General features: G+C 39.3%; 1 protein-coding gene across 1 annotated transcript in view; it reads right to left on the bottom strand.

Annotated features, from left to right (window-relative positions):
* Positions 1 to 26,679, bottom strand: part of TMC1 (transmembrane channel like 1) — a gene marked incomplete at its 5' end in the record, with an annotated part of 194,750 nt that overhangs the window by 126,247 nt on the left and 41,824 nt on the right. The window contains one exon of the mRNA XM_055350074.2: positions 23,849 to 23,974. Within this exon, the coding sequence (XP_055206049.2) occupies positions 23,849 to 23,974 (126 nt within the window). The remainder of the gene's footprint in view (positions 1 to 23,848; positions 23,975 to 26,679) is intronic.

The following is a 26,679-nucleotide window of genomic DNA, read 5'->3' as shown; positions in this document are numbered from 1 at the left end:
ATCCAAAAGACAAATAACAATCACTGCAGTTTGGCTCTCAGGAAGCCACATCCCTAAGAAAAGGGGGAGAGTACTACATCAAGGGAACACCCCGTGGGACAAAAGAATCTGAACAGCAGCCTTGAGCTTCAGATCTTTCCTCTGAAATAGCCTACCCAAATGAGAAGGAGCCAGAAACACAGTTCTGGTAATATGACAAAATAATGTTCTTTAACATCATCAAAAAATCACAATAGCTCACCAGCAATGGATCCAAACCAATACGAAATCCCTGAATTGCCAGAAAAAAAAATTCAGAAGGTCGAGTAGTAAGCTAATCAAGGAGGCACCAGAAGAAGGTGAAGTCCAACTTAAGGAAATAAAAAAATATGATACAAGATATGAGGGGAGAAATCTTCAGTGAAATAGAGAGCATAAATATAAAACAATCACTACATCAGGAAATAAAGAACACAGAGAAATGCAAAATGTACTGGAAAGTAAAATAATTTTAAAAAATGAATAAAGCCTCTAAGAAGTTAGGGATTATGTTAAATGACCAAACCTAAGAATAAGTGGTATCCCTAAGGAAGAAGAGAAATCTCAGTTTGGAAAACATATTTAGGGGAATAATAGAGGAAAACTTCCTCAGCCTTGCTGGAGATGTAGACATCCAAATACAAGAAGTTCAACGAACACCTGGGAAATTCATTGCAAAAAGATCATTGCCTAAACATATAGTTATCAGGTTATCTAAAGTCAAGACAGAGGGAAAAATCTTAAGAGCTGTGAGGCAAAAGCACCAGGTAGCCTATAAAGGAAAATCTATCAGAGTAACAGCAGATTTCTCAGCAGAAACCCTACAAGCTAGAGGGGATTGGGGTCCTATTTTTATCCTCCTTAAACAAAACAATTATCAGCCAACAATTTTGTATCCTAAGCTTCATAAATGAAGGAAAGATACAGTCTTTTTCAGACAAAGGCCGAGAGAATTTGCCATACCAAGCCAGCACTATAAGAACTGCTGAAAGGAGCTCTAAATATTGAAACGAACCGTGGAAACACATCCAAACAGAATCTCTTTAAATCATGACTCTCACAAGACCCATTAAAACAAAAATACAATAAATAAGTAAATAAATAAAAAACCAAGGTATTCAGGCAACAGATAGTATGATGAATAGAATAGTACCTCACATCTCAATACTAACATTGAATGCAAATGGCCTAAATGCTCCACTTAAAAGATATAGAATTGCAGAATACATAACAATTCACCGATTTGCTGGCAAGATGGCAAAACAAGAACAGCTCCAGTCTGTAGCTCTCAGCAAGATCGACGCAGAAGGTGGGTGATTTCTGCATTTCCAACTGAGGTACCCAGTTCATTTCATTGGGACTGGTTGGACAGTGGATGCAGCCCAAGGAGGGCAAGCCAAAGTAGGGTGGGGCGTTGCCTCACCCAGGAAGTGCAAGGGATCAGGGAACTCCCTCTCCTAGCCAAGGGAAGCCACTGTGGACTGTACCACATACACTGGCCCAGATACTGCACTTTTCCCATGGTCTTCGCAACCTGCAGACCAGGAGATTCCCTCCAGTTCCCATGCCACCAGGGCCCTGGTGATGGGTTTCCAACACAAAACTGGGCTGCCATTTGGGCAGACACAGAGCTAGCCGCAGGAGTTGTTTTTTCATACCCCAGTGGTGCCTGGAATGTCAGTGAGGCAGAACCATTCATGCCCCTGGAAAGGGGGCTGAAGCCAGGGAGCCAAGTGGTCTGGCTCAGTGGGTCCCACTCCCACGGAGCCCAGCAAGCTAAGATCCACTGGCTTGAAATTCTCGCTGCCAGCACAGCAATCTGAGCTCGATCTGGCATGCTCGAGCTTGGTGGAGGGAGGGACGTCTGCCATTGCTGAGACTTGAGTAGGGGGTTTTACCCTCACAGTGTACACAAAGTTGCCAGGAAGTTCAAACTGGACGAAGCTCACCACAGCTCAGTAAGGACACTGCACCCAAACTGCCTCTCTAGATTCCCTCCTCTGTGGCCAGGGCATCTCTGAAAAAGCCAGCAGCCCCAGTCAGGGACTCATAGGTAAAACCCCCACCTTCCTGGGACAGAGCACCTGGGGGAAGGGGAGGTTGTGGGTGCAACCTCAGCAGACTTTAACGGCCCTGTGTGGCAGCTCTGAAGAGAGCGGCATATTTCCCAACACTAGGTTCCAGCTCTGATAAGGGACACAGTGACTCCTCAAGTGAGTCCCTCACCCCCAGGTATACTGACTGGGAAATACCTCCCAGTAGGGGCTGACAGACACCTCATACAGAGAGCTCTGGCTGGTATCTGGTGGGTGTCCCTCTGGGACAAAGCTTTCAGAGGAAGGAACAGGCAGCCATCTTTGCTGTTCTGCAGCCTCTGCCGGTGATACCCAAGTGAACAGGGTCTGGAGTGGACCTCCAGCAAACTCCAGCAGACCTGCAGCAGAGGGGCCTGATGGTTAGAAGGAAAACTAACAAACAGAAAGGAATAGTATCATCATCAACAAAAAGGACATCCACTCAGAGACCCCAGCCGAAGGTAACCAACTTCAAAGACCAAAGGTAGATAAATCCACGAAGATGGGGAGAAACCAGTGCAAAAAGGCTGAACATTCCAAAAACAAGAATGCCTCTTCTCCTCCAAAGAATCACAACTCCTTGCCAGCAAGGGAACAAAACTGGATGGAGAATGAGTTTGACGAATTGACAGAAGTAGGCTTTAGAAGGTGGGTAATAACAAACTCCTCCAAGCTAAAGGAGCATGTTCTAACCCAATGAAAAGAAGCTAAGAACCTTGAAAAAAGGTTATACAAATTGCTAACTGAAATAACCAGCTTAGAGGACATAAATGACCTGATGGAGCTGAAAAACACAGCACGAGAACTTCATGAAACATACACGAGTATCAATAGCCAAATCGGTCAAGCAGAAGAAAGGCTATCAGAGATTGAAGATCAACTCAATGATATAAAGCAAGAAGACAAGATTAGATAAAAAAGAGTGAAAAGAAATGAACAAAACCTCCAGGAAATATGGGATCATGTGAAAAGACCAAATCTATGTTTGATTGGTGTACCTGAAAGTGATGGGGAGAATGGAACCAAGTTGGAAAACACTCTTCAGGATATTATCCAGGAGAACTTCCCCAAGCTAGCAAGGCAAGCCAACATTCAAATTCAGGAAATACAGAGAACACCACAAAGATACTCCTCAAGAAAAGCAACCCCAATACATGTAATCATCAGATTTACCAAGGTTGAAATGAAAGAAAAAATATTAAGGTCAGCCAGAGAGAAAGGTTGGGTTACCCACAAAGGGAAGCCCATCAGACTAACAGTAGATCTCTCTGCAGAAATCCTACAAGCCAGAAGACAGTGCCAATATTCAACATTCTTAAAGAAAATAATTTTCAACCCAGAATTTCATATCCAGCCAAACTAAGCTTCATAAGTGAAGGAGAAATAAAATCCTTTACAGACAAGTAAATGCTGAGAGATTTTGTCACCACCAGGCCTGCCTTACAAGAGCTCATGAAGGAAGCACTAAACATGGAAAGGAACAACTAGTACCAGCCACTGCAAAAACATACTACATTGTAAAGACCATCAACGCGATGAAGAAATCGCATCAACTAATGAGCAAAATAACCATCCAGCATCATAATGGCAGGATCAAATCACACATAACAATATTAACCTTAAATATAAATGGGCCAAATGCCCCAATTAAAAGACACAGACTGGCAAATTGGATTAAGAGTCAAGACCCATTGGTGTGCTGTATTCAGGAGACCCATCTGACGTGCAAAGACACACATAGGCTCAAAATAAAGGGATGGAGGAATATTTACCAAGCAAATGGACAGCAAAAAAAGCAGAGGTTCCAATCCTAGTCTCCGACAAAACAGACTTTAAACCAACAAACATCAAAAAAAGACAAAGAAGGGCATTACATAATGGTAAAGGGATCAATGCAACAAGAAGAGCTAACTATCCTAAATATATATGCACCCAATACAGGAGCACCCAGATTCATAAAGCAAGTCCTTAGAGACCTACAAAGAGGCTTAGACCCTCACACAATAATAGCATAAGACTTTAACACCCCACTGTCAATATTAGACAGATCAATGAGACAGAAAATTAACAAGGATATCCAGGACTTAAACTTAGCTCTGGACCAAGCAGACCTAATGGATATCTAAAGAACTCTCCACCCGAAATAAACAGAATATACACTCTTCTCAGCACCACGTTGCACTTATTCTAAAATTGACCACATAATTGGAAGTAAAACACTCCTCAGCAAATGCAAAAGAATGGAAATCATAACAGTCTCTCAGACCACAGTGCAATCAAATTAGAACTCAGGATTAAGAAACTCACTCAAAACTTCACAACTACATCGAAACTGAACAACCTGTTCCTAAATGACTACTGGGTAAATAATGAAATTAAGGCACAAATAAAGATCTTCTTTGAAGACAATGAGAACAAAGAAACAATGTACCAGAATCTCTGGGACACATTTAAAGCAGTATGTTGAGGGAAATTTATAGCACTAAAAGCCCACAAGAGAAAGAAAGAAAGATCTAAAATCGACACCCTAAAATCACAATTAAAAGAACTAGAGAAGCAAGAGCAAATAAATTTAAAAGCTAACAGAAGGCAAGAAGTAACTAAGATCAGAGCAGAACTGAAGGAGACAGAGATACAAAAAGCCCTTCAAAAAAAAAAAAAAAAATCAATGAATCCAGGAGCTGGCTTTTTTGAAAGATCAACAAGTAGCCAGACTAATAAAGAAGAAAAGAGAGAAAAATCAAGTAGATGCAATAAAAAATGATAAAGGGAATATCACCACCGATCCCACAGAAATACAAACTACCATCAGAGAATACTATAAATACCTCTATGCAAATAAACTAGAAAATCTAGAAGAAATGGATAAGTTTCTAGCCACATACACCCTCCTAAAACTGAACCAGGAAGAAGTTGAATCCCTGACTAGACCAATAACAAGTTCTGAAATTGAGGCAGCAATTAATAGCCTACCAAACCAGAAGACCAGGACCAGACAAATTCACAGATGAATTCTACCAGAGGTACTAAAAGGATCTGGTACCATTCCTTCTGAAACTATTCCAAACAATATAAAAAGAGGGAATCCTCCTTAATTTATTTTATGAGGCCAGCATCATCCTAATAGCAAAACCTGGCAGAGACACAACAAAAAAGAAAATTTCAGGCCAATATCCCTGATGAACATCAATGCAAAGATCTTCAATAAAATACTGGCAAACTGAATCCAGTAGCATATCAAAAAGCTTATCCAACATGATCAAGCTGGCTTCATCCTGGGGATGCAAGGCTGGTTCAACATACGCGAATCAATAAATGTAATCCATCACATAAACAGAACCAATCATAAAAACCACATGATTATCTCAATAGATGCAGAAAAGGCCTTTGACAAAATTCAACAGCCCTTCATGCTAAAAACTCTCAATAAACTAGGTATTGAAGGAATATATCTCAAAATAATAAGAGCTATTTGTGACAAATCCACAGCCAATATCATAATGAATGGGCAAAAACTGGAAGCATAAGCATTCCCTTTGAAAACCAGCACAAGACAAGGATGCCTTCTCTCACCACTCCTATTCAACATAGTATTGGAAGTTCTGGCCAGGGCAATCAGGCAAGAGAAAGGAATAAAGGGTATTCAATTAGGAAAAGAGGAAGTCACATTGTCTCTGTTTGCAGATGACATGATTATATATTTAGAAAACCCCATTGTCTCAGCTCAAAATCTCCTTAAGCTGATTAGGAACTTCAACAAAGTCTCAGGATACAAAATCAATGTACAAAAATCACAAGTATTCCTATACATCAAAAACAGACAAACAGAGAGCCAAATCATGAGTGAACTCCCATTCACAATTGCTACAAAGTGAATAAAATACCTAGGAATACAACTTACAAGGGATGTGAAGGACCTCTTCAAGGAGAACTACAAACCACTGCTCAAGGAAATAAGAGAGGACACAAACATGGAAAAACATTCCATGTTCATGGATAGGAAGAATTAATATCGTGAAAATGGCTATACTGCCCAAAGTAATTTGTAGGTTCAATGCTATCCCCATCAAACTACCATTGACTTTCTTCACAGACTTGGAAAAAACTATTTTACATTTCATATGGAACCAAAAAATATCCCGCATAGCCAAGACAATCCTAAGCATAAAGAACAAAGCTGGAGGCATCACACTACCTGACTTCAAACTTATACTACAAGGCTACAGTAGCAAAAACAGCATGGTACTGGTACCAAAACAGATATATAGACCAATGGAACAGAACAGAGGCCTCAGAAATAACGCCATACATCTACAACCATCTGATCTTTGCCAAACCTGACAAAAACAAACAACGGGGAAATGATTCCCTATTCAATAAATGGTGTTGGGAAAACTGGCTAGCCATATGCAGAAAGCTGAAACTGGATTCCTTTATTACGCCTTATAAAAAAATTAACTCAAGATGTATTAAAGACTTAAACCTAAAACCTAAAACCGTAAAAACCCTAGAAGAAAACCTAGGCAATACCATTCAGGACATAGGCATGGGCAAAGACTTCATGACTAAAACACCAAAAGCAATGGCAACAAAAGCCAAAATTTACAAATGGGATCTAAACTAAAGAGCTTCTGCACAGGAAAAGAAACTATTATCAGAGTGAACAGGCAATCTACAGAATGGGAGAAAATATTTGCAGTCTATCCATCTGACAAAGGGCTAATATCCAGAATCCACAAAGAACTTAAACAAATTTACAAGAAATATCAAACAACCCCATCAAAAAGTGGGCAAAGGACATGAACAGACATTTCTCAAAAGAAGACATTTATTCAGCCAACCAACATATGAAAAAAAGGCTCATAATCACTGGTTATTAGAGAAATGCAAATCAAAACCACAGTGAGATACCATCTCATGCCAGTTAGAATGGTGATCATTAAAAAGTCAGGAAACAACAAGTGCTGGAGAGGATGTGGAGAAATAGGAATGCTTTTACACTGTTGGTGGGAGTCTAAATTAGTTCAACCATTGTGGAAGACAGTGTGGCAATTCCTCAAGGATCTAAAACTAGAAATACCATTTGACCCAGACATCCCATTACTGGGTATATACCCAAAGGATTATAAATCATTTTACTGTAAAGACACATGCACACGTATGTTTACTGCAGCACTATTCACAATAGCAAACACTTGGAACTGACCCAAATGCCCATCAATGATAGACTGGATAAAGAAAATGTGGCACATATACACCATGGAATACTATGCAGCCATAAAAAAGGATGAGTTAATGTCTTTTGCAGGGACATGGATGAAGCTGAAAACCATCATTCTCAGCAAACTAACACAAGAACAGAAAACTAAACACCACATGTTCTCACTCATAAGTGGGAGTTGAACAATGAGAACACATGTACACACACTGTGGCCTGTTGGGGAATGGGGAGCTAGGGGAGGGATAGCATTAGGAGAAATACCCAATGTGGATGACGGGTTGACAGGTGCAGCAAACCACCATGGCGTGTGTATACCTATGTAACAAACCTGCACATTCTGCACATGTACCCCAGAACGTAAAGTATAATTTAAAAAAAAAAGTATTCACCAACTAAGTATCTGCTGTCTTCAAGAGACTCAACTAACACATAAGGACTCACATAAAGTTGAGGTAAAAGGGTGGAAAATTGGAGGAGCCAAGATGGCCGAATAGGAACAGCTCCGGTCTACAGCTCCCAGCGTGAGCGACGCAGAAGACAGGTGATTTCTGCATTTCCATCTGAGGTACCGGGTTCATCTCACTAGGGAGTGCCAGACAGTGGGCGCAGGCCAGTGGGTGTGCGCACCATGCGCGAGCCGAAGCAGGGCAAGGCATTGCCTCACCTGGGAAGCGCAAGGGGTCAGGGAGTTCCCTTTCCGAGTCAAAGAAAGGGGTAACGGATGCACCTGGAAAATCGGGTCACTCCCACCCGAATAGTGCGCTTTTCAGACCGGCTTAAAAAACGGCGCACCACGAGACTATATCCCACACCTGACTCGGAGGGTCCTACGCCCACGGAATCTCGCTGATTGCTAGCGCAGCAGTCTGAGATCAAACTGCAAGGCGGCAGCGAGGCTGGGGGAGGGGCGCCCGCCATTGCCCAGGCTTGCTTAGGTAAACAAAGCAGCCAGGAAGCTCGAACTGGGTGGAGCCCACCACAGCTCAAGGAGGCTTGCCTGCCTCTATAGGCTCCACCTCTGGGGGCAGGGCACAGACAAACAAAAAGACAGCAGTAACCTCTGCAGACTTAAATGTCCCTGTCTGACAGCTTTGAAGAGAGCAGTGGTTCTCCCAGCACGCAGCTGGAGATCTGAGAACGGGCAGACTGCCTCCTCAAGTGGGTCCCTGACCCCTGACCCCCGAGCAGCCTAACTGGGAGGCACCCCCCCAGCAGGGGCACACTGACACCTCACACAGCAGGGTATTCCAACAGACCTGCAGCTGAGGGTCCTGTCTGTTAGAAGGAAAACTAACAAACAGAAAGGACATCCACACCGAAAACCCATCTGTACATCACCATCATCAAAGACCAAAAGTAGATAAAACCACAAAGATGGGGAAAAAACAGAACAGAAAAACTGCAAACTCTAAAATGCAGAGCACCTCTCCTCCTCCAAAGGAACGCAGTTCCTCACCAGCAACGGAACAAAGCTGGATGGAGAATGATTTTGGCGAGCTGAGAGAAGAAGGCTTCAGACGATCAAATTACTCTGAGCTACGGGAGGACATTCAAACCAAAGGCAAAGAAGTTGAAAACTTTGAAAAAAATTTAGACGAATGTATAACTAGAATAACCAATACAGAGAAGTGCTTAAAGGAGCTGATGGAGCTGAAAACCAAGGCTCGAGAACTACGTGAAGAATGCAGAAGCCTCAGGAGCCGATGCAATCAACTGGAAGAAAGGGTATCAGCAATGGAAGATGAAATGAATGAAATGAAGCGAGAAGGGAAGTCTAGGGAAAAAAGAATAAAAAGAAATGAGCAAAGCCTCCAAGAAATATGGGACTATGTGAAAAGACCAAATCTACGTCTGATTGGTGTACCTGAAAGTGATGCGGAGAATGGAACCAAGTTGGAAAACACACTGCAGGATATTATCCAGGAGAACTTCCCCAATCTAGCAAGGCAGGCCAACATTCAGATTCAGGAAATACAGAGAACGCCACAAAGATACTCCTCGAGAAGAGCAACTCCAAGACACATAATTGTCAGATTCACCAAAGTTGAAATGAAGGAAAAAATGTTAAGGGCAGCCAGAGAGAAAGGTCGGGTTACCCTCAAAGGGAAGCCCATCAGACTAACAGCGGATTTCTCGGCAGAAACCCTACAAGCCAGAAGAGAGTGGGGGCCAATATTCAACATTCTTAAAGAAAAGAATTTTCAACCCAGAATTTCATATCCAGCCAAACTAAGCTTCATAAGTGAAGGAGGAATAAAATACTTTACAGACAAGCAAATGCTGAGAGATTTTGTCACCACCAGGCCTGCCCTAAAAGAGCTCCTGAAGGAAGCGCTAAACATGGAAAGGAACAACCGGTACCAGCCGCTGCAAAATCATGCCAAAATGTAAAGACCATCGAGACTAGGAAGAAACTGCATCAACTAATGAGCAAAATCACCAGCTAACATCATAATGACAGGATCAAATTCACACATAACAATATTGACTTTAAATGTAAATGGACTAAATTCTCCAATTAAAAGACACAGACTGGCAAGTTGGATAAAGAGTCAAGACCCATCAGTGTGCTGTATTCAGGAAACCCATCTCACGTGCAGAGACACACATAGGCTCAAAATAAAAGGATGGAGGAAGATCTACCAAGCAAATGGAAAACAAAAAAAGGCAGGGGTTGCAATCCTAGTCTCTGATAAAACAGACTTTAAACCAACAAAGATGAAAAGAGACAAAGAAGGCCATTACATAATGGTAAAGGGATCAATTCAACAAGAGGAGCTAACTATCCTAAATATATATGCACCCAATACAGGAGCACCCAGATTCATAAAGCAAGTCCTGAGTGACCTACAAAGAGACTTAGACTCCCACACATTAATAATGGGAGACTTTAACACCCCACTGTCAACATTAGACAGATCAACGAGACAGAAAGTCAACAAGGATACCCAGGAATTGAACTCAGCTCTGCACCAAGCAGACCTAATAGACATCTACAGAACTCTCCACCCCAAATCAACAGAATATACATTTTTTTCAGCACCACACCACACCTATTCCAAAATTGACCACATAGTTGGAAGTAAAGCTCTCCTCAGCAAATGTAAAAGAACAGAAATTATAACAAACTATCTCTCAGACCACAGTGCAATCAAACTAGAACTCAGGATTAAAAATCTCACTCAAAGCCGCTCAACTACATGGAAACTGGACAACCTGCTCCTGAATGACTACTGGGTACATAACGAAATGAAGGCAGAAATAAAGATGTTCTTTGAAACCAACGAGAACAAAGACACAACATACCAGAATCTCTGGGATGCATTCAAAGCAGTGTGTAGAGGGAAATTTATAGCACTAAATGCCCACAAGAGAAAGCAGGAAAGATCCAAAATTGACACCCTAACATCACAATTAAAAGAACTAGAAAAGCAAGAGCAAACACATTCAAAAGCTAGCAGAAGGCAAGAAATAACTAAAATCAGAGCAGAACTGAAGGAAATAGAGACACAAAAAACCCTTCAAAAAATTAATGAATCCAGGAGCTGGTTTTTTGAAAGGATCAACAAAATTGATAGACCGCTAGCAAGACTAATAAAGAAAAAAAGAGAGAAGAATCAAATAGACACAATAAAAAATGATAAAGGGGATATCACCACCGATCCCACAGAAATACAAACTACCATCAGAGAATACTACAAACACCTCTACGCAAATAAACTAGAAAATCTAGAAGAAATGGATACATTCCTCGACACATACACTCTCCCAAGACTAAACCAGGAAGAAGTTGAATCTCTGAATAGACCAATAACAGGAGCTGAAATTGTGGCAATAATCAATAGTTTACCAACCAAAAAGAGTCCAGGACCAGATGGATTCACAGCCGAATTCTACCAGAGGTACAAGGAGGAACTGGTACCATTGCTTCTGAAACTATTCCAATCAATAGAAAAAGAGGGAATCCTCCCTAACTCATTTTATGAGGCCAGCATCATTCTGATACCAAAGCCGGGCAGAGACACAACCAAAAAAGAGAATTTTAGACCAATATCCTTGATGAACATTGATGCAAAAATCCTCAATAAAATACTGGCAAACCGAATCCAGCAGCACATCAAAAAGCTTATCCACCATGATCAAGTGGGCTTCATCCCTGGGATGCAAGGCTGGTTCAATATATGCAAATCAATAAATGTAATCCAGCATATAAACAGAGCCAAAGACAAAAACCACATGATTATCTCAATAGATGCAGAAAAAGCCTTTGACAAAATTCAACAACCCTTCATGCTACAAACTCTCAATAAATTAGGTATTGATGGGACGTATTTCAAAATAATAAGAGCTATCTATGACAAACCCACAGCCAATATCATACTGAATGGGCAAAAACTGGAAGCATTCCCTTTGAAAACTGGCACAAGACAGGGATGCCCTCTCTCACCGCTCCTATTCAACATAGTGTTGGAAGTTCTGGCCAGGGCAATCAGGCAGGAGAAGGAAATAAAGGGTATTCAATTAGGAAAAGAGGAAGTCAAATTGTCCCTGTTTGCAGATGACATGATTGTTTATCTAGAAAACCCCATTGTCTCAGCCCAAAATCTCCTTAAGCTGATAAGCAACTTCAGCAAAGTCTCAGGATACAAAATCAATGTACAAAAATCACAAGCATTCTTATACACCAACAACAGACAAACAGAGAGCCAAATCATGAGTGAACTCCCATTCACAATTGCTTCAAAGAGAATAAAATACCTAGGAATCCAACTTACAAGGGATGTGAAGGACCTCTTCAAGGAGAACCACAAACCACTGCTCAAGGAAATAAAAGAGGATACAAACAAATGGAAGAACATCCCATGCTCATGGGTAGGAAGAATCAATATCGTGAAAATGGCCATACTGCCCAAGGTCATTTACAGATTCAATGCCATCCCCATCAAGCTACCAATGACTTTCTTCACAGAATTGGAAAAAACTACTTTAAAGTTCATATGGAACCAAAAAAGAGCCCGCATTGCCAAGTCAATCCTAAGCCAAAAGAACAAAGCTGGAGGCATCACACTACCTGACTTCAAACTATATTACAAGGCTACAGTAACAAAAACAGCATGGTACTGGTACCAAAACAGAGATATAGATCAATGGAACAGAACAGAGCCCTCAGAAATAACGCCGCATACCTACAACTATCTGATCTTTGACAAACCTGAGAAAAACAAGCAATGGGGAAAGGATTCCCTATTTAATAAATGGTGCTGGGAAAACTGGCTAGCCATATGTAGAAAGCTGAAACTGGATCCCTTTCTTACACCTTATACAAAAATCAATTCAAGATGGATTAAAGATTTAAACGTTAGACCTAAAACCATAAAAACCCTAGAAGAAAACCTAGGCATTGCCATTCAGGACATAGGCGTGGGCAAGGACTTCATGTCCAAAACACCAAAAGCAATGGCAACAAAAGACAAAATTGACAAATGGGATCTAATTAAACTAAAGAGCTTCTGCACAGCAAAAGAAACTACCATTAGAGTGAACAGGCAACCTACAACATGGGAGAAAATTTTCGCAACCTACTCATCTGACAAAGGGCTAATATCCAGAATCTACAATGAACTCAAACAAATTTACAAGAAAAAAACAAACAACCCCATCAAAAAGTGGGCGAAGGATATGAACAGACACTTCTCAAAAGAAGACATTTATGCAGCCAAAAAACACATGAAAAAATGCTCATCATCACTGGCCATCAGAGAAATGCAAATCAAAACCACTATGAGATATCATCTCACACCAGTTAGAATGGCAATCATTAAAAAGTCAGGAAACAACAGGTGCTGGAGAGGATGTGGAGAAATAGGAACACTTTTACACTGTTGGTGGGACTGTAAACTAGTTCAACCATTGTGGAAGTCAGTGTGGCGATTCCTCAGGGATCTAGAACTAGAAATACCATTTGACCCAGCCATCCCATTACTGGGTATATACCCAAAGGACTATAAATCATGCTGCTATAAAGACACATGCACACGTATGTTTATTGCGGCATTATTCACAATAGCAAAGACTTGGAACCAACCCAAATGTCCAACAATGATAGACTGGATTAAGAAAATGTGGCACATATACACCATGGAATACTATGCAGCCATAAAAAATGATGAGTTCATGTCCTTTGTAGGGACATGGATGAAACTGGAAACCATCATTCTCAGTAAACTATCGCAAGAACAAAAAACCAAACACCGCATATTCTCACTCATAGGTGGGACTTGAACAATGAGATCACATGGACACAGGAAGGGGAATATCACACTCTGGGGACTGTTGTGGGGTGGGGGGAGGGGGGAGGGATAGCATTGGGAGATATACCTAATGCTAGATGACGAGTTAGTGGGTGCAGCGCACCAGCATGGCACATGTATACGTATATAACTAACCTGCACAATGTGCACATGTACCCTAAAACTTAAAGTATAATTAAAAAAAAATAAATAAAATAAAATAAAATAAAATAAAATAAAAAAAGGGTGGAAAATTACATTCCATGCAAATGGACACCAAAAGTGACCAGGAGTAGCTATTCTTATATCAGACAAAACAAACTTTAAAGCAACAGCAGTTAAAAAATACAAAGAGGGACACTAAATCATGATAAAAGGCTTTGTTCAACAGGAAAACATAATCCTAAATAAATATGCACCTAACACTGGAGCTCCCAAATTTATAAAACAATTACTACTAGACCTCAGAAATGAGATAGACAGCAACACAATAATAGTGGGGGACTTCAATACTCCACTGACAGCACTAGACAGGTCATCAAAACAGAAAGTCAACAAAGAAACAATGGATTAAAACTATACCCTAGAACAAATGGACCCAACAGCTATTTACAGAATATTCTACCCAACAACCACAGAATATACATTCCATTCATCAGTGCATGGAACTTTCTCCAGGATAAACCATATGACAGGCCAGAAAACAAGTCTCAATAAATTTAAGAAAACTGAAATTGTATCAAGTACTCTCTTAGACCACAGTGGAATAAAATTGGAAATCAAAAGAAATCCTCCAATCCATGCAAATACATGGAAATTAAAGTACATGCTCCTGAATGATTGTTGGGTCAACAATGAAATCAAGATAGAAATGAAAAAATTCTTTGAACTGAACAATAATAGTGACACAACCTATCAAAACTGCTGGGATACATCAAAGGTGGTGCTAAAAGTTCATAGCATTAAATGCCTACACCAAAAAGTCTGAAAGAGCACAAATAGACAACCTAAGGTAACACCTCAAGGAACTAGAAAAACAAACCAAACCCAAACAGTAGAAGAAAAGAAATAACAAAGATCAGAGCAGAACTAAATGAAATTGAAACAACAACAAAAATACAAAAGATAAATTGAACAAAAAGCTGGTTCTTCGAAAAGATAAATAAAATTGATAGATGATTCGCAAGATTAACCAAGAAAAGAAGAGAGAAGATCCAAATAACCTCTATTAGACATGAAATAGGAGATATTACAGCCAACACCACAGAAATACAAAAGATCACTCAAGGCTACTATGAACACCTTTATGCACATAAACTAGAAACCCTAGAAGAGATGATTAAATTCCTGGAAAGATACAATCCTCCTAGCTTAAATCAGGAAGAATTAGAAACCCTGAACAGACCAATAACAAGCAATGAAATTGAAATAGTAATTTAAAAATTACCAACAAAAAAAGTCCAGGACCAGACAGATTCACAGCTGAACTCTATCAGACATTCAATCCTATTGACACTATTCCACAAGATAGAGAAAGAGGGAGTACTCCCTAAATCATTCTATGAAACCCGTATCACCCTAATACCAAAACCAGGAAAGAACAAAACAAAAAAAGAAAACCACAGACCAATATCCCTGATGAACATAGATGCAAAAATCCTTAACAAAATACTAGCTAACCAAATCCAACACCATATCAAAAAGATAATCCACTATGATCAAGTGAAGTTCATACCATGGATGCAGGGATAGTTTGACATACACTTGTCAATAAATGTGACACACCACATAAACAGAATTAAAACAGAAATGACATAATCATCTCAATAGATGCAGCAAGAGAGGATCCCCCTCCCTCTGCATGGGGGTGGTTTTCTCTTCTTTCTTTTGCCTATTAAACTTTCTGCTCTTAAACACCCACCCCTCACCAAAAAAAAAATAGACACAGAAAAAGCATTTGACAAAAACCAGCATCCCATTTTGATTAAAACCCTCAGCAAAATCGGCATACAAGGGACATACCTCAATGTAATAAAAGCCATCTATGACAAACATACAGCCAACATAATACTGAACAGGGAAAAGTTGAAAGCATTCCCTCTGAGAACTGGAACAAGACGAGGATGCCCACTCTCACTACTATTCAACATAGTACTAGCCAGAGCAATCAGACAAGAGAAAGAAATAAAGGGCATCCAGATTGGTAAAGAGGTGAAACTGTCACTGTTTGCTGATGATGTGATCATATACCCAGAAAACCCTAAAGACTCCTCCAAAAAGCTCCTGGAACTAATAAATGAATTCAGCAAAGTTTCAGGATACAAAATTAATGTACACAAATCAGTAGCTCTGCTGTTTACCAACAGTGACCAAGCTGAGAATCAAATCAACTATTCAACCCCTTTTACAATAGCCACAGGAAAAAAAAAAAAGTACTTGGGATTATACCTAACCAAGGAGGTGAAATACTTCTACAAGGAAAACTACAAAACATGGCTGAAATAAATCACAGATGACACAAACAAATGGAAATATATCCATGCTAATGTGGTTGGGTAGAATCAATATTGTGAAAATGACCATACTACCTAAAGTAATCTATAAATTCAATGCAATTCTCATCAAAATACCACCATCATTTTTCACAGAACTAGAAAAAAAATTCTAAAATTCATATGGAGCCAAAAAAGAGGCCACATAGCCAAATCAAGACTAAGCAAAAAGAACAAATCTGGAAGCATCCAATTACCTTCCTTCAAACTATACTATAAGGCTATGGTCACCAAAACAGCAGGCTACTGGTATAAAAATAGGCACAGAGACCAATGGAATAGAATAGAGAACCCAGAAATAAATCCAAATACTTACAGCCAACTGATCTTTGACAAAGCAAACAAAAACATAATGTGGGGAAAAGACACCCTATTCATTCAACAAATGTTGCTGGGATAATTGGCTAGCCACATGCAGGAGAATAAAACTGGATCTTCATCTCTCACCTTATACAAAAATCAACTCAAAATGGATCAAGGACTTAAATCTAAGACTTGAAACTATAAAAATTCTGGAAGATAACATCAGAAAAAACCTTCTAGACATTGGCTTAGGCAAAGACTTCATGACCAAGAACCCCAAAGCAAATGCAACAAAAACAAAGATAAATAAGAGGGACTTAATTAAACTAAAGAGCTTCTGCACAGCAAAGGGAACAGTCAGCAGAGTAAACTGACAACCCACAGAGAGGGAGAAGGTCTTCACAATCTCTACATCCGACAAAGACTAATATCCAGAATCTACAAGGAACTCAAACAAATTAGCAAGAAAAATACAAACAGTCCTATCAAAAAGTGGGCTAAGGTCATGAATAGACAATTTTCAAAAGAAGATATACAAACGACCAAAAAACTTATGAAAAAATGCTCAACATCACTAATGATCAGGAAAATGGAAATCAAAACCACAATGTAATACCACCTTACACCTGCAAGAATGGCCATAATCAAAACATCAAAAAATAATAGATGTTGGCATGGATGTGGTGAAAAGGGAACACTTCTACACTGCTGGTGGGAATGTAAACTAGTACAACCAATATGGAAAACAGGGTGGAGATTCCTTAAAGAACTAAAAGTAGAACTACCATTTGATCCAGCAATCCCACTACAGGGTATCTACCCAGAGGAAAAGAAGTCATTAAACAAAAAGGATACTTACACATGCATGTTTACAGCAGCAGAATTCACAATTGCAAAAATATGAATCCAGACCAAATGTCCATCAGTCAATGAATGGATAAAGAAATTGTGGTATATATACATGATGGAATACTACTCAGCCATAAAAAGGAGTGAAATATTGGCATTTGGGCCTGGCATGGTGGCTTACGCCTGTAATCCCAGCACTTTGGGAGGCCAAGGTGGGCAGATCACCCGAGGTCAGGAGTTCAAGACCAGCCTGGCCAACATGGCAAAACCCCGTCTCTACTAAAAATACAAAAATTAGCTGGGTGTTGTGGCACATGCCTGTAATCCCAGCTACTCAGGAGGCTGAGGCAGGAAAATCGCTTGAACCTGGCAGGTAAAGGTTGCAGTGAGCCGAGATCACGCCACTGCACTCCAGCCTGGGTGACAGAGCAAGACCCCATCTCAAAAAAAAAAGAAAGAAACAAAAAGAAAAAGAAAGAAATATTGGCATTCACAGCAACCTGGATACAACTGGAGACTATTACTCTAAGTGAAGTAATTCAGGAATGGAAAACCAAATATCATATGTTCTCATTCGTAAGTGGGAGCTAAGCTATGAGGACGGAAATGCATAAGAATGATACAGTGGTCTTTGGGGACTCTGGGGAAAGGGTGGGATTGGGATGAGGGATAAAAGACTACAAATTCAGTTCAGTGTATACTGCTCAGGTGATGGGTGCACCAAAATCTAATAAATCACCACAGAAGAACTTACTCATTTAACCAAATACCACCTGTTCCCCAAGAACTTACTCATTTAACCAAATACCACCTGTTCCCCAAAAACTTATGGAAATATAAAATTTAAAAAAGAAAATAATCCAGAATGGTTTGAGGGTATCTTGGTGGGTGTATTCACATGCTTAAATGTCCTCTTGTATAGCATCTTTTATTCCTTCATAATGACAGATGAGAGAAAAACTAAAGTATAAACCATGATTCTTGCCTGTGAAAATCTTAAGCTCCAAGAAAACAGGAGACAAAGGGTGAGAATGGAAGCCAAATAAATAGTTTTCCCAAAGTTTTCCCAACAGCTCCATTAGAGGAAATCAACCATGGTCTGTTTTCACTCTCCTAGAAATGTATTCATTCTCCCAACTAAAAAATAAAACAAAATAAAAAACAAACAAACGAAAAGAAGTGTGAAAAGATCAAGGGAGATTGAGTAAGGAGGAATGTTACCTTAATGGCCAGCCGACAGTTTGAAGCACCTGTTTAAGTGTGAATGAAATCTGAGGATAACTTTCCTGGCTTTACTGGGTGTCTCATTAATAAATCACCAGGCCTAGCCAGCCAATGGACAACTCCCAGAAACATTGGGTCAGGGTGCTACAAAGCTCAGAAATTAAAGTAGTCAGTATAATAGCTAAATAAACATTTTTGTTATCAAAATAAATCATTTTAAAATGGTGTCTATCCAAAAGCCAATTCCCTGCAAAAGTATACTTGGAGTGTTTCTGTATCCTAATTTGTAGACTCATGAAATGTTAGAACTGTCCCTTCTCCAAAATAAGTTTCTTTAAATATCCAGCTAAGTGGGTTTTTAAAACTGTTTTTTTATTTTAATAGCCACAGAAGCATTCTTTCTTCCAATCAATGCTTTATATGGAAGTACACTGTGTAGAAGAGAGAAACCATAGGTCTGTTCTTGAAGCCGGCATTGTGGCCCAGTAGCTCTCCCTGCGACCTCTGCCTCCTTTGCCCTGATTTGATTTCACCAAACTGCTTGACTTTGGAGGATAGCAGTTTGAAGACCATGGTCCACAATCCAATTTATCTGTTTTATAAATGAATAAATGGAGGTTCAAAGAGAAGTTATAGGAAGCACTTAGCTCAAAGTCCAAGTCTCAATTTTCAGTCTAAAACCTATTCTACTGTAACAAAATAAGGTGGTTGCTTATTTAGGTTTAGTCATGAGCACTTTTAATCTACCACATATAATGTTCTGATACAGTTAAAAGTCTTAGGTTTCAAGACAAGTAATAAGTAGACCTGTTACTTTCTACCTGGGTATTTTATTTCACTTGTGGTGGCTGCTATCAGGTAAGTGCTGCGACCTCTTATAGGTAGGAAAGATCTAGTCATACAGCCTCTGAGTTAAACCCATGAACAGCTTAAAAACAGATTATACTTTGTATTCTCATTAATGGATATTTTTAAATGATGTGATTAATAAAATATAGAAATCGACTTTCAAATAATTGGAAAATATGACACTGTTTCCCTTACCCCCCTCCAACTACCTACACACACTCTTCCTCATTGTATAAATCATCTGTAGAGCTGAGTATTCTGTTTAGTGGAGCTTTCTGTCTCTCAGAATTGAAAACAGCAGCTTTCATTCTGACTATATATCAGTAATTTTTAGATCAAAAAATAAAAATATACATTTCTGGTCTGAGCCAGACACACCTGCCTTTCCACCAAGAGATTATCATTCAGTAGGTTTAAGGCTACAGGAATGTGTGAAATTGTATTAATATACAATAAAACATAGAATGAAAATCACAATTTCCACAGTGATGATGAAAAGGAGATGGCTTCCTTTCAGCTGTATAGAGCCAATTCTGCTCTCTTGAAAATGCTGAACTCTAGATCCTGAGCCATGTTTGAGGATTAATATGGATTCACAACCAATTCCTAGAGCTGCCTGCCTATGTAGCAACCACTTATATTAACCATCTTTTGACCCTAAGCCCTGAGTGTGCTTGGGTTCCTAATGGTAGATGCTCTTTAAAAATGTGGGAACTATCTCTGAGTCTCCCATAACACCCTCAGAACCATAAGTTGCCATTCCTGAGGCTTATTCTAAAATATATCTTAAAACCCTGACCCTGTCTAAAATATCTTTTAGAAGTTTCAAAACTTTCTCCAAGTCCAGAACAAGAAGGCTTCGAACCCAGGCACAGATTCAAACCAGTGATCAGAACATCTCTTTCAGTTACACTGAGCCTAGTATCTTGGGTTTCACAGACTTAGCCAGGAGTGATGATGCAGGCTAATTTTGGGAATATTAATAACATAATCCTTAGAAACACGCTCTCAAAGTTAGATGTCTCTGAAAGAAATAAAGGGTAGAGGGAAAGCTGCCTCACTCCCAAGCATTGGTGGCATTGGGGTAGAGAAACGTTTACCTGCACGTTCTGTGAAGTACTGACCACTTGTTCTAATAATGTAGTTGGAATCTGGTGGGGAGAAGCTCAATAGAGCATTCAAAGAGAGATAAGTCAGGCACTTAAGTACCAACAACTTCATCACGGAGACTGAAACCAAAAGAATTAGGCTGGCCCCAGCCATGGCACCAGCTGGAACCCATAGGTGCGGCCACAAGGCAGAAACCACTTCTGGCCATGGAAAATCATCACCAGACTGTGAGCCTTGCTGACATGTGAGAAGCCACAGTTGTTTCTTTTCTGGGACTAAATTTGTGCTTCCATTCTGTGAGCTGACTTTGGCTTTGAAGATCTGAATCACCGTCTTGGTAACATGCCTAGCTTGTTCCCCAGCTGCACTGGTAGGAGGCAGCAAATCTGAATGTCTACAAGGTCCAGCCAAGTAGCATAAACAAGTAATATGGATTGTTTGAGAATGGTGCAAATTGAAAAAGGAATGCCCCATTAATAGAGGCCAGGTGCTTAGTCCTAGCTGTTACTGTGATGGAAGAATGTAGGACCAAATCTTCCACTTGTTCATGAAAAGCTGAACATCTGAATATTTTACTGCCACTTTTAAAAGATTGAGGCTTGGTGCAGTGGCTCATGCCTATAATCTCAGCACTTTGGGAGGCTGAGGTAGGAAGATGGCTTGAGGCCAGGAGTTTGAGATCAGCCTGGGCAACATAGTAAGACCCCATCCCTACACAAAAAGAAAAAATTAGCCAAACATGGTAGTGTGTACATATAGTCCCAGGTACTTGGTAGACTGAGGCAGAAGGATCCCTTGCTCCCAGGAGACTGAGGCTGCAGTGAGCTAAGATTGCACCACTGCACTCCACATTGGGCAACAGAGTTAAGACCCTGTCTCTAGAAAAAAAAAAGTAATTTAAATTTTTAAAAATATTGAAAAAAATTATGATAAATAAAATTGATTTCATGGTTAAAATGGTGAATTTTGTATTGTATATATTACCACGATTAAAAAAAATAAAAGAAAAAGAAACAAAACACATGTGGGCCAAATAAAAAAACCTATAGTCTAGATTAGAGTCAGGTGCGGTCTCCTCATTGTCAGTGTCTGCTTTCGTACTGAGGGCTCGTATTGTCCTTCTTTCCAACGCTAATGCCTATCTCTCCCCATTGCTAAAATTTGCTTAACTCTTGGACTCCAGACCAAGGCCTGAGAACTTGAAATCTGCCACAGAACTATGGCTATGTTTTAGGAGATCTGAGAACGGTCTGGTCCCGGATTTTGCTAAATTGTCAAATGCCTTACTTCCTTCTGTTGCATCCTCAAAATCTTATTGTTTATCCAAACCAGTACCAATGTGTCACCATCCCACAAGGCTTCTGGCATCTGATTGTGACTAGGTCTGCTCCCACCTAGACTTGCCAGGTCCCAAATTCTCTCCATCTCTCTTGTCACCCTTCAGGAATCGGGCATCAAGTCTGTTCTGAGATGAAGTAATAACTACAACTTAGGTTTCCCAGCTATGTGCCATATTCTGGCAACATGTTTTACATAAATTATCTCATTTTATAATTCCAAAAACTCTGTCAATAAGGTACAATTTCATAAGGAACCTGAGTTGTGTGGAGAGACTACACAACTCGATCAAATGTGCACAGCTATTAAATGGAAGATCTGAGATCCTAACTCAAATCTGAAGCTGCTGTCTCCTCCACGATCCTGCACGAGGGATACGGGCAAAGACCAGGGGGGTATTTCTACACCTCCATGCAGTTGGAAAGGAAAGGTAGTCCTTGGAATTTTTATTCAATCATATATTTTGGAAGTTCACAATATTGCTCCAATTTTAAACTTTCTATATATAGTTATCTGAGGTTCCCAAGTTTGGGGACTTTATGGGTCATTAATATTTCAAATATATTTGAGGGGCCCACATAGGGTTGCCAAACTTCTATTTTGCCAGGTAAGAATATTTTTAAAACCTATAATTTAGCATCATTATCACTTCGCTAAATGAAAATTATTTTAATGTATAGACACATGAGCATGCATACACAAAATTTGTAGCTCTGTGGAACGTGGGATGCTGCTTGCCTTTGCCTTCATTTATGATGGATGTGTACATGAGCATGCAAAGGGAGTTCCCAGACTGCAATTTTGTGGTGTTGCAAAAGTTTTCTGGGAAAACCATTGTTTAGAACTTGGAAAACCTTACTCTACAAAACAAAACAAAAATACTATAAATGATGGCTACGCTTCAAGCGCACAGAGAAGATATAGAATATCTTTCTTTATTTTGGATATGAAGTAACTAAGGCTTCAGGAGATTAAGCGATACCTTTAAATAGCACACAAGCTCTTGCAGAACCAAGACTAGAAGTGAATTATCCTGATAGCTATTTCAGTTCTTGTTTTCATCATCAGAGACAATAATACTATAGTATCATTTTTACAGCATTACTAGTTAAATAGGCTTGTGAGGGGATAGTTTTTAAAACTTACTACTATTTATAAAAATGATTTATGGAAGAATGTAATCTTTGGCAAAACTAAGAGATGCAAACATGGCTGTTACCACAAACAGTTTCCCTTTTCCCTGCCCTTTCCTCCTCCCCCAACCACCAGGGCAGGGAAATATAGTGTGATCCTCAGGGGTGAATCTTCCCATCCCCCAGAATAGGATAATCATTTGACTTTTCATATGAAGAGTTTATAAATCTGTGTGCTCTGACTGCGTTTGCATCCACATTAGCATCAACATAAGACTGAAATTGGGTCACTGACATGTTCGGGGAATAGCTATTAGCATAACCTTTAATTGGAATCCTATTTACTGTTCTGTTGGCCTAGCATCTTCTCTGTGCTTTAATGTAAGCTGTCACATGAAAAGTTCATTTGAGACCAGGGCCCTGAAGAGAAACAAGAGTGCGCAATCCACACAAACTTGTAAAATTCAAATATATTATCTCTTTCAAAGAGATGGTAACAAATGTATTAAGCTAAGGAAACTCCAGTTTAAGGAACAAATGATTAAAGATGACCAAAGAATTTAAAAGACTCTAAATAATTTCTCAGAGTTGCTTCCAATTTATAATCATTAGCCCAGTCTCTCTAGTGATAAGAAACAGATATATGTAAATATACATATATTTGGGTATATATGCAGAAATATGATATACATGTTTATGACTGTGACCATTATATATAATGAGTCATATATAAATGATATATATAGTATTACATATACTATATATACAGTGTATGTGTGTGTGTATATATATATATATATATATATATATATGTAGGGAATATTCAGAGGATTTAGAAAATCAATATCAGGGAAAGTGTTTCTACTTATAAAAAGTGGCACCATACTTGAGAACTTCAATTTTCTTCTCCATCTTCCATGGTTTGCATTTGACAGTAGCAATCATTTGTCTTTTCTCATCTAACTCTGCCTTCAATCTTTCCAATTCCTCTTCATCAATTTCTTCTTCTTCTCTTTAAAAGTAAAAAAGAAACACCTTAATAAAGTTAAGCTTTGCTTGACTTTGGAACTTAAGGAAGGCAGGTATCAGATATTTAGCTCATTTTTTTTAAATGTAACCATATACAGTCAACATTAGGACCCATAAGCATGAGAACTCAAATCTGAACACTGATGCAGGATTACTGGAACTATTATAACTTTAAGCAGTAGTGTTTGCCTTCCTGAATCTGAATGTAAGCCATTCTTTTTTTTCTTTTTTTTTTTTTTTTTTTTTTTTGAGACAGAGTTTTGCTCTTGTCACCCAGGCTGTAGTGCAATGGTGCGATCTTGGCTCACTGCAACCTCTGCCTCCCAGGTTCAAGCAATCTGCCTCAGCCTCCCGAGTAGCTGGGATTACAGGCACCCACCACCTAGCCCAGCTAATTTTGATATTTTTAATAGACATGGGGTTTCACCATCTTGGCCAGGCTGGTCTCGAACTCCTGACCTCAGGTGATCCGCCCACCTCGGCCTCCCAAAGTGCTGGGATTACAGGCATAAGCCAGACTTTTTTTTTTTTTTTTGAAACAGAGTCTCGTTCTGTTGCCCAGGCTGGAGTGCAGTGGGACAATCTCGGCTCACTGCAACCTCCGCCTCTCAGGTTCAAGCAATTCTCCTGCCTCAGGCTCCCCAGTAGCTGGGATTACAGGCATCTGCCATCTTGCCCGGCTAATTTTTGTATTTTTATTAGAGACGGAGTTTCACCACATTGGCCAGGCTGATCTTGAACTCCCGACCTCAGGTGATCCACCCACCCCGGCCTCCCAATGTGCTGGGATTACAGGGATGAGCCACTGCACCCGCCCTAAGCAATTCTTTTATGTCTAGAACCTCAAACTCTCTGAACTAGAAAATCTGTGGAAAGAATAATTACAGATATATCAAGATATTTCCCTCTCTTCTTTGTTCCCTTGAATACCTTCCCTCAATTCTACATTTCGTTTAAATATTTTATTTCTCAATAAGGATAATAAATTAGGGGTGAAGATGTCTTTGCCCTTAAAAATTTTGTTAGCCCTGTCTCGAGAGAAAGAAAGAAAGAAAAATTGAAATCGGGAAAAATAAAAATCTATTTCTCAAAGGTAACTTAATGTTATCTGTTAATTAAACTTATAACTTCATTTGGTAAAATTCACCTTGAAATATATTTGGTGGAAGTGAATCCTTTGAAGAGATTTTCAAAGGAATTTAGTTCCTACTGAGCATGAGATGTAGCTTTTCTTTTCTGTGTTCCTGGTATTATGAAAACACTATGCGGTCCAGAACTCAAAGGAAACAAAATCTAAAAAGAGCAACATAATTGTAAATCGAGGCATGCAATACCACATTGTAGAGATCAGCTTTTTGGTAATAGATTATTTCAGTTTTTAAGCTATTGTCCCAACTTCAAACACACCCTCCTACACTTTAATATTGTGGTGCTGGGGCTGGTATTTTGTGAGTCATATTTCTGCTTTGTTAGCTGGGTCAATCTAGACTCTGACAATAGGGGATACTGAAGAGGGTCTCCGTCTTTCCTGTGGCTTCCTCTCTACTTCATATTTGCTTTGTGGGGTGACACTTCCTCCTTAGCATCTCTTCTTCACTCCTGGAGCTGAGCGTCCTTGCCATACTGCAAGTGAATCCTTATCACCAATATTACCAACACTAGCAGAACCAGCTTCATCACCTCTCCCATAGAAACCAGCACCACAGAGCATCAGCCCCTCTGCAGAGACCTGAGTTTTAGCTCCTAGGGTCTTTCCTCTACGCTACAGTGTTTTCGTTTCAACCCTTTCCATTGTTCCTCCAGCCCTTGGGATGGCAGCTGCTTCCAGTAGTTACCATCACTATGATACTTTAGTGTTCTCTTTTTACCTTTTCTGCAGTCTAATTAACGTTTATACCTCCTAACAATTCACTTATTAAATTCTCTCTGTTCAATTAACTGTTGAAGTTTCTCCCCTCACTAGATACTGACCAATAACAAAAATTGTAATCCAATTCAGTATTACTCAGAAAAATAATTTATGACTAGACACAGCAGAAATAAGGCAAAAGCTGCTTTTTAAAGTTCTAGTTGGGGAAAAGGATATATACACAGTTTTATAGTTCACCTTACAAAATGACTTTCAATCTCCTTTATTTGCCACCAATCTATAGTTTTTAATCATGCTATGATTACTGAAACAAAAATTCATATTAACCCTTTAAAATAACACTTCCTATCGACAGTTTGTTTTTTGGACAATTCAAACATTTTGCTTAGAATAATCATCATGGTTCAAGAGAACCAGGGAAGTACACTCTTCTAAGATACATCTCTGATAGCCATTGGGTTGTTTCTATTTTCATTATTTGGTGTTTATCATATAAAAGCCTATGATGCTGTGTAGCCATGGCATAAAATATTTCAGGATTTTTTTTACTCTATCTATATCCACAGTTTTTTTTTTAATTTGCCAAATAGAATGATATGTGGGTTAGTTTGTCTTAGGAGGTAAAGATGTGTTTTAATTAAAATGATCACAATTGTTTCCATGCAAACATAGGAATAACTTTAAATTACATAGATAGCAGTTTTATTGAAATATTTTCAGAAACTAGCAAAAATAAAATAAAACAGATGGCAAGAAATTATCAGTAATAAAGTCAATTAGAAAAAATCTTTATGATTAATAATTTAATTGCTTGATAT

Source organism: Gorilla gorilla, chromosome 13 (assembly GCF_029281585.2).
Source record: "Gorilla gorilla gorilla isolate KB3781 chromosome 13, NHGRI_mGorGor1-v2.1_pri, whole genome shotgun sequence".
NCBI lineage: Eukaryota > Metazoa > Chordata > Mammalia > Primates > Hominidae > Gorilla > Gorilla gorilla.
This window is presented reverse-complemented; position numbering and strand designations above follow the sequence as displayed.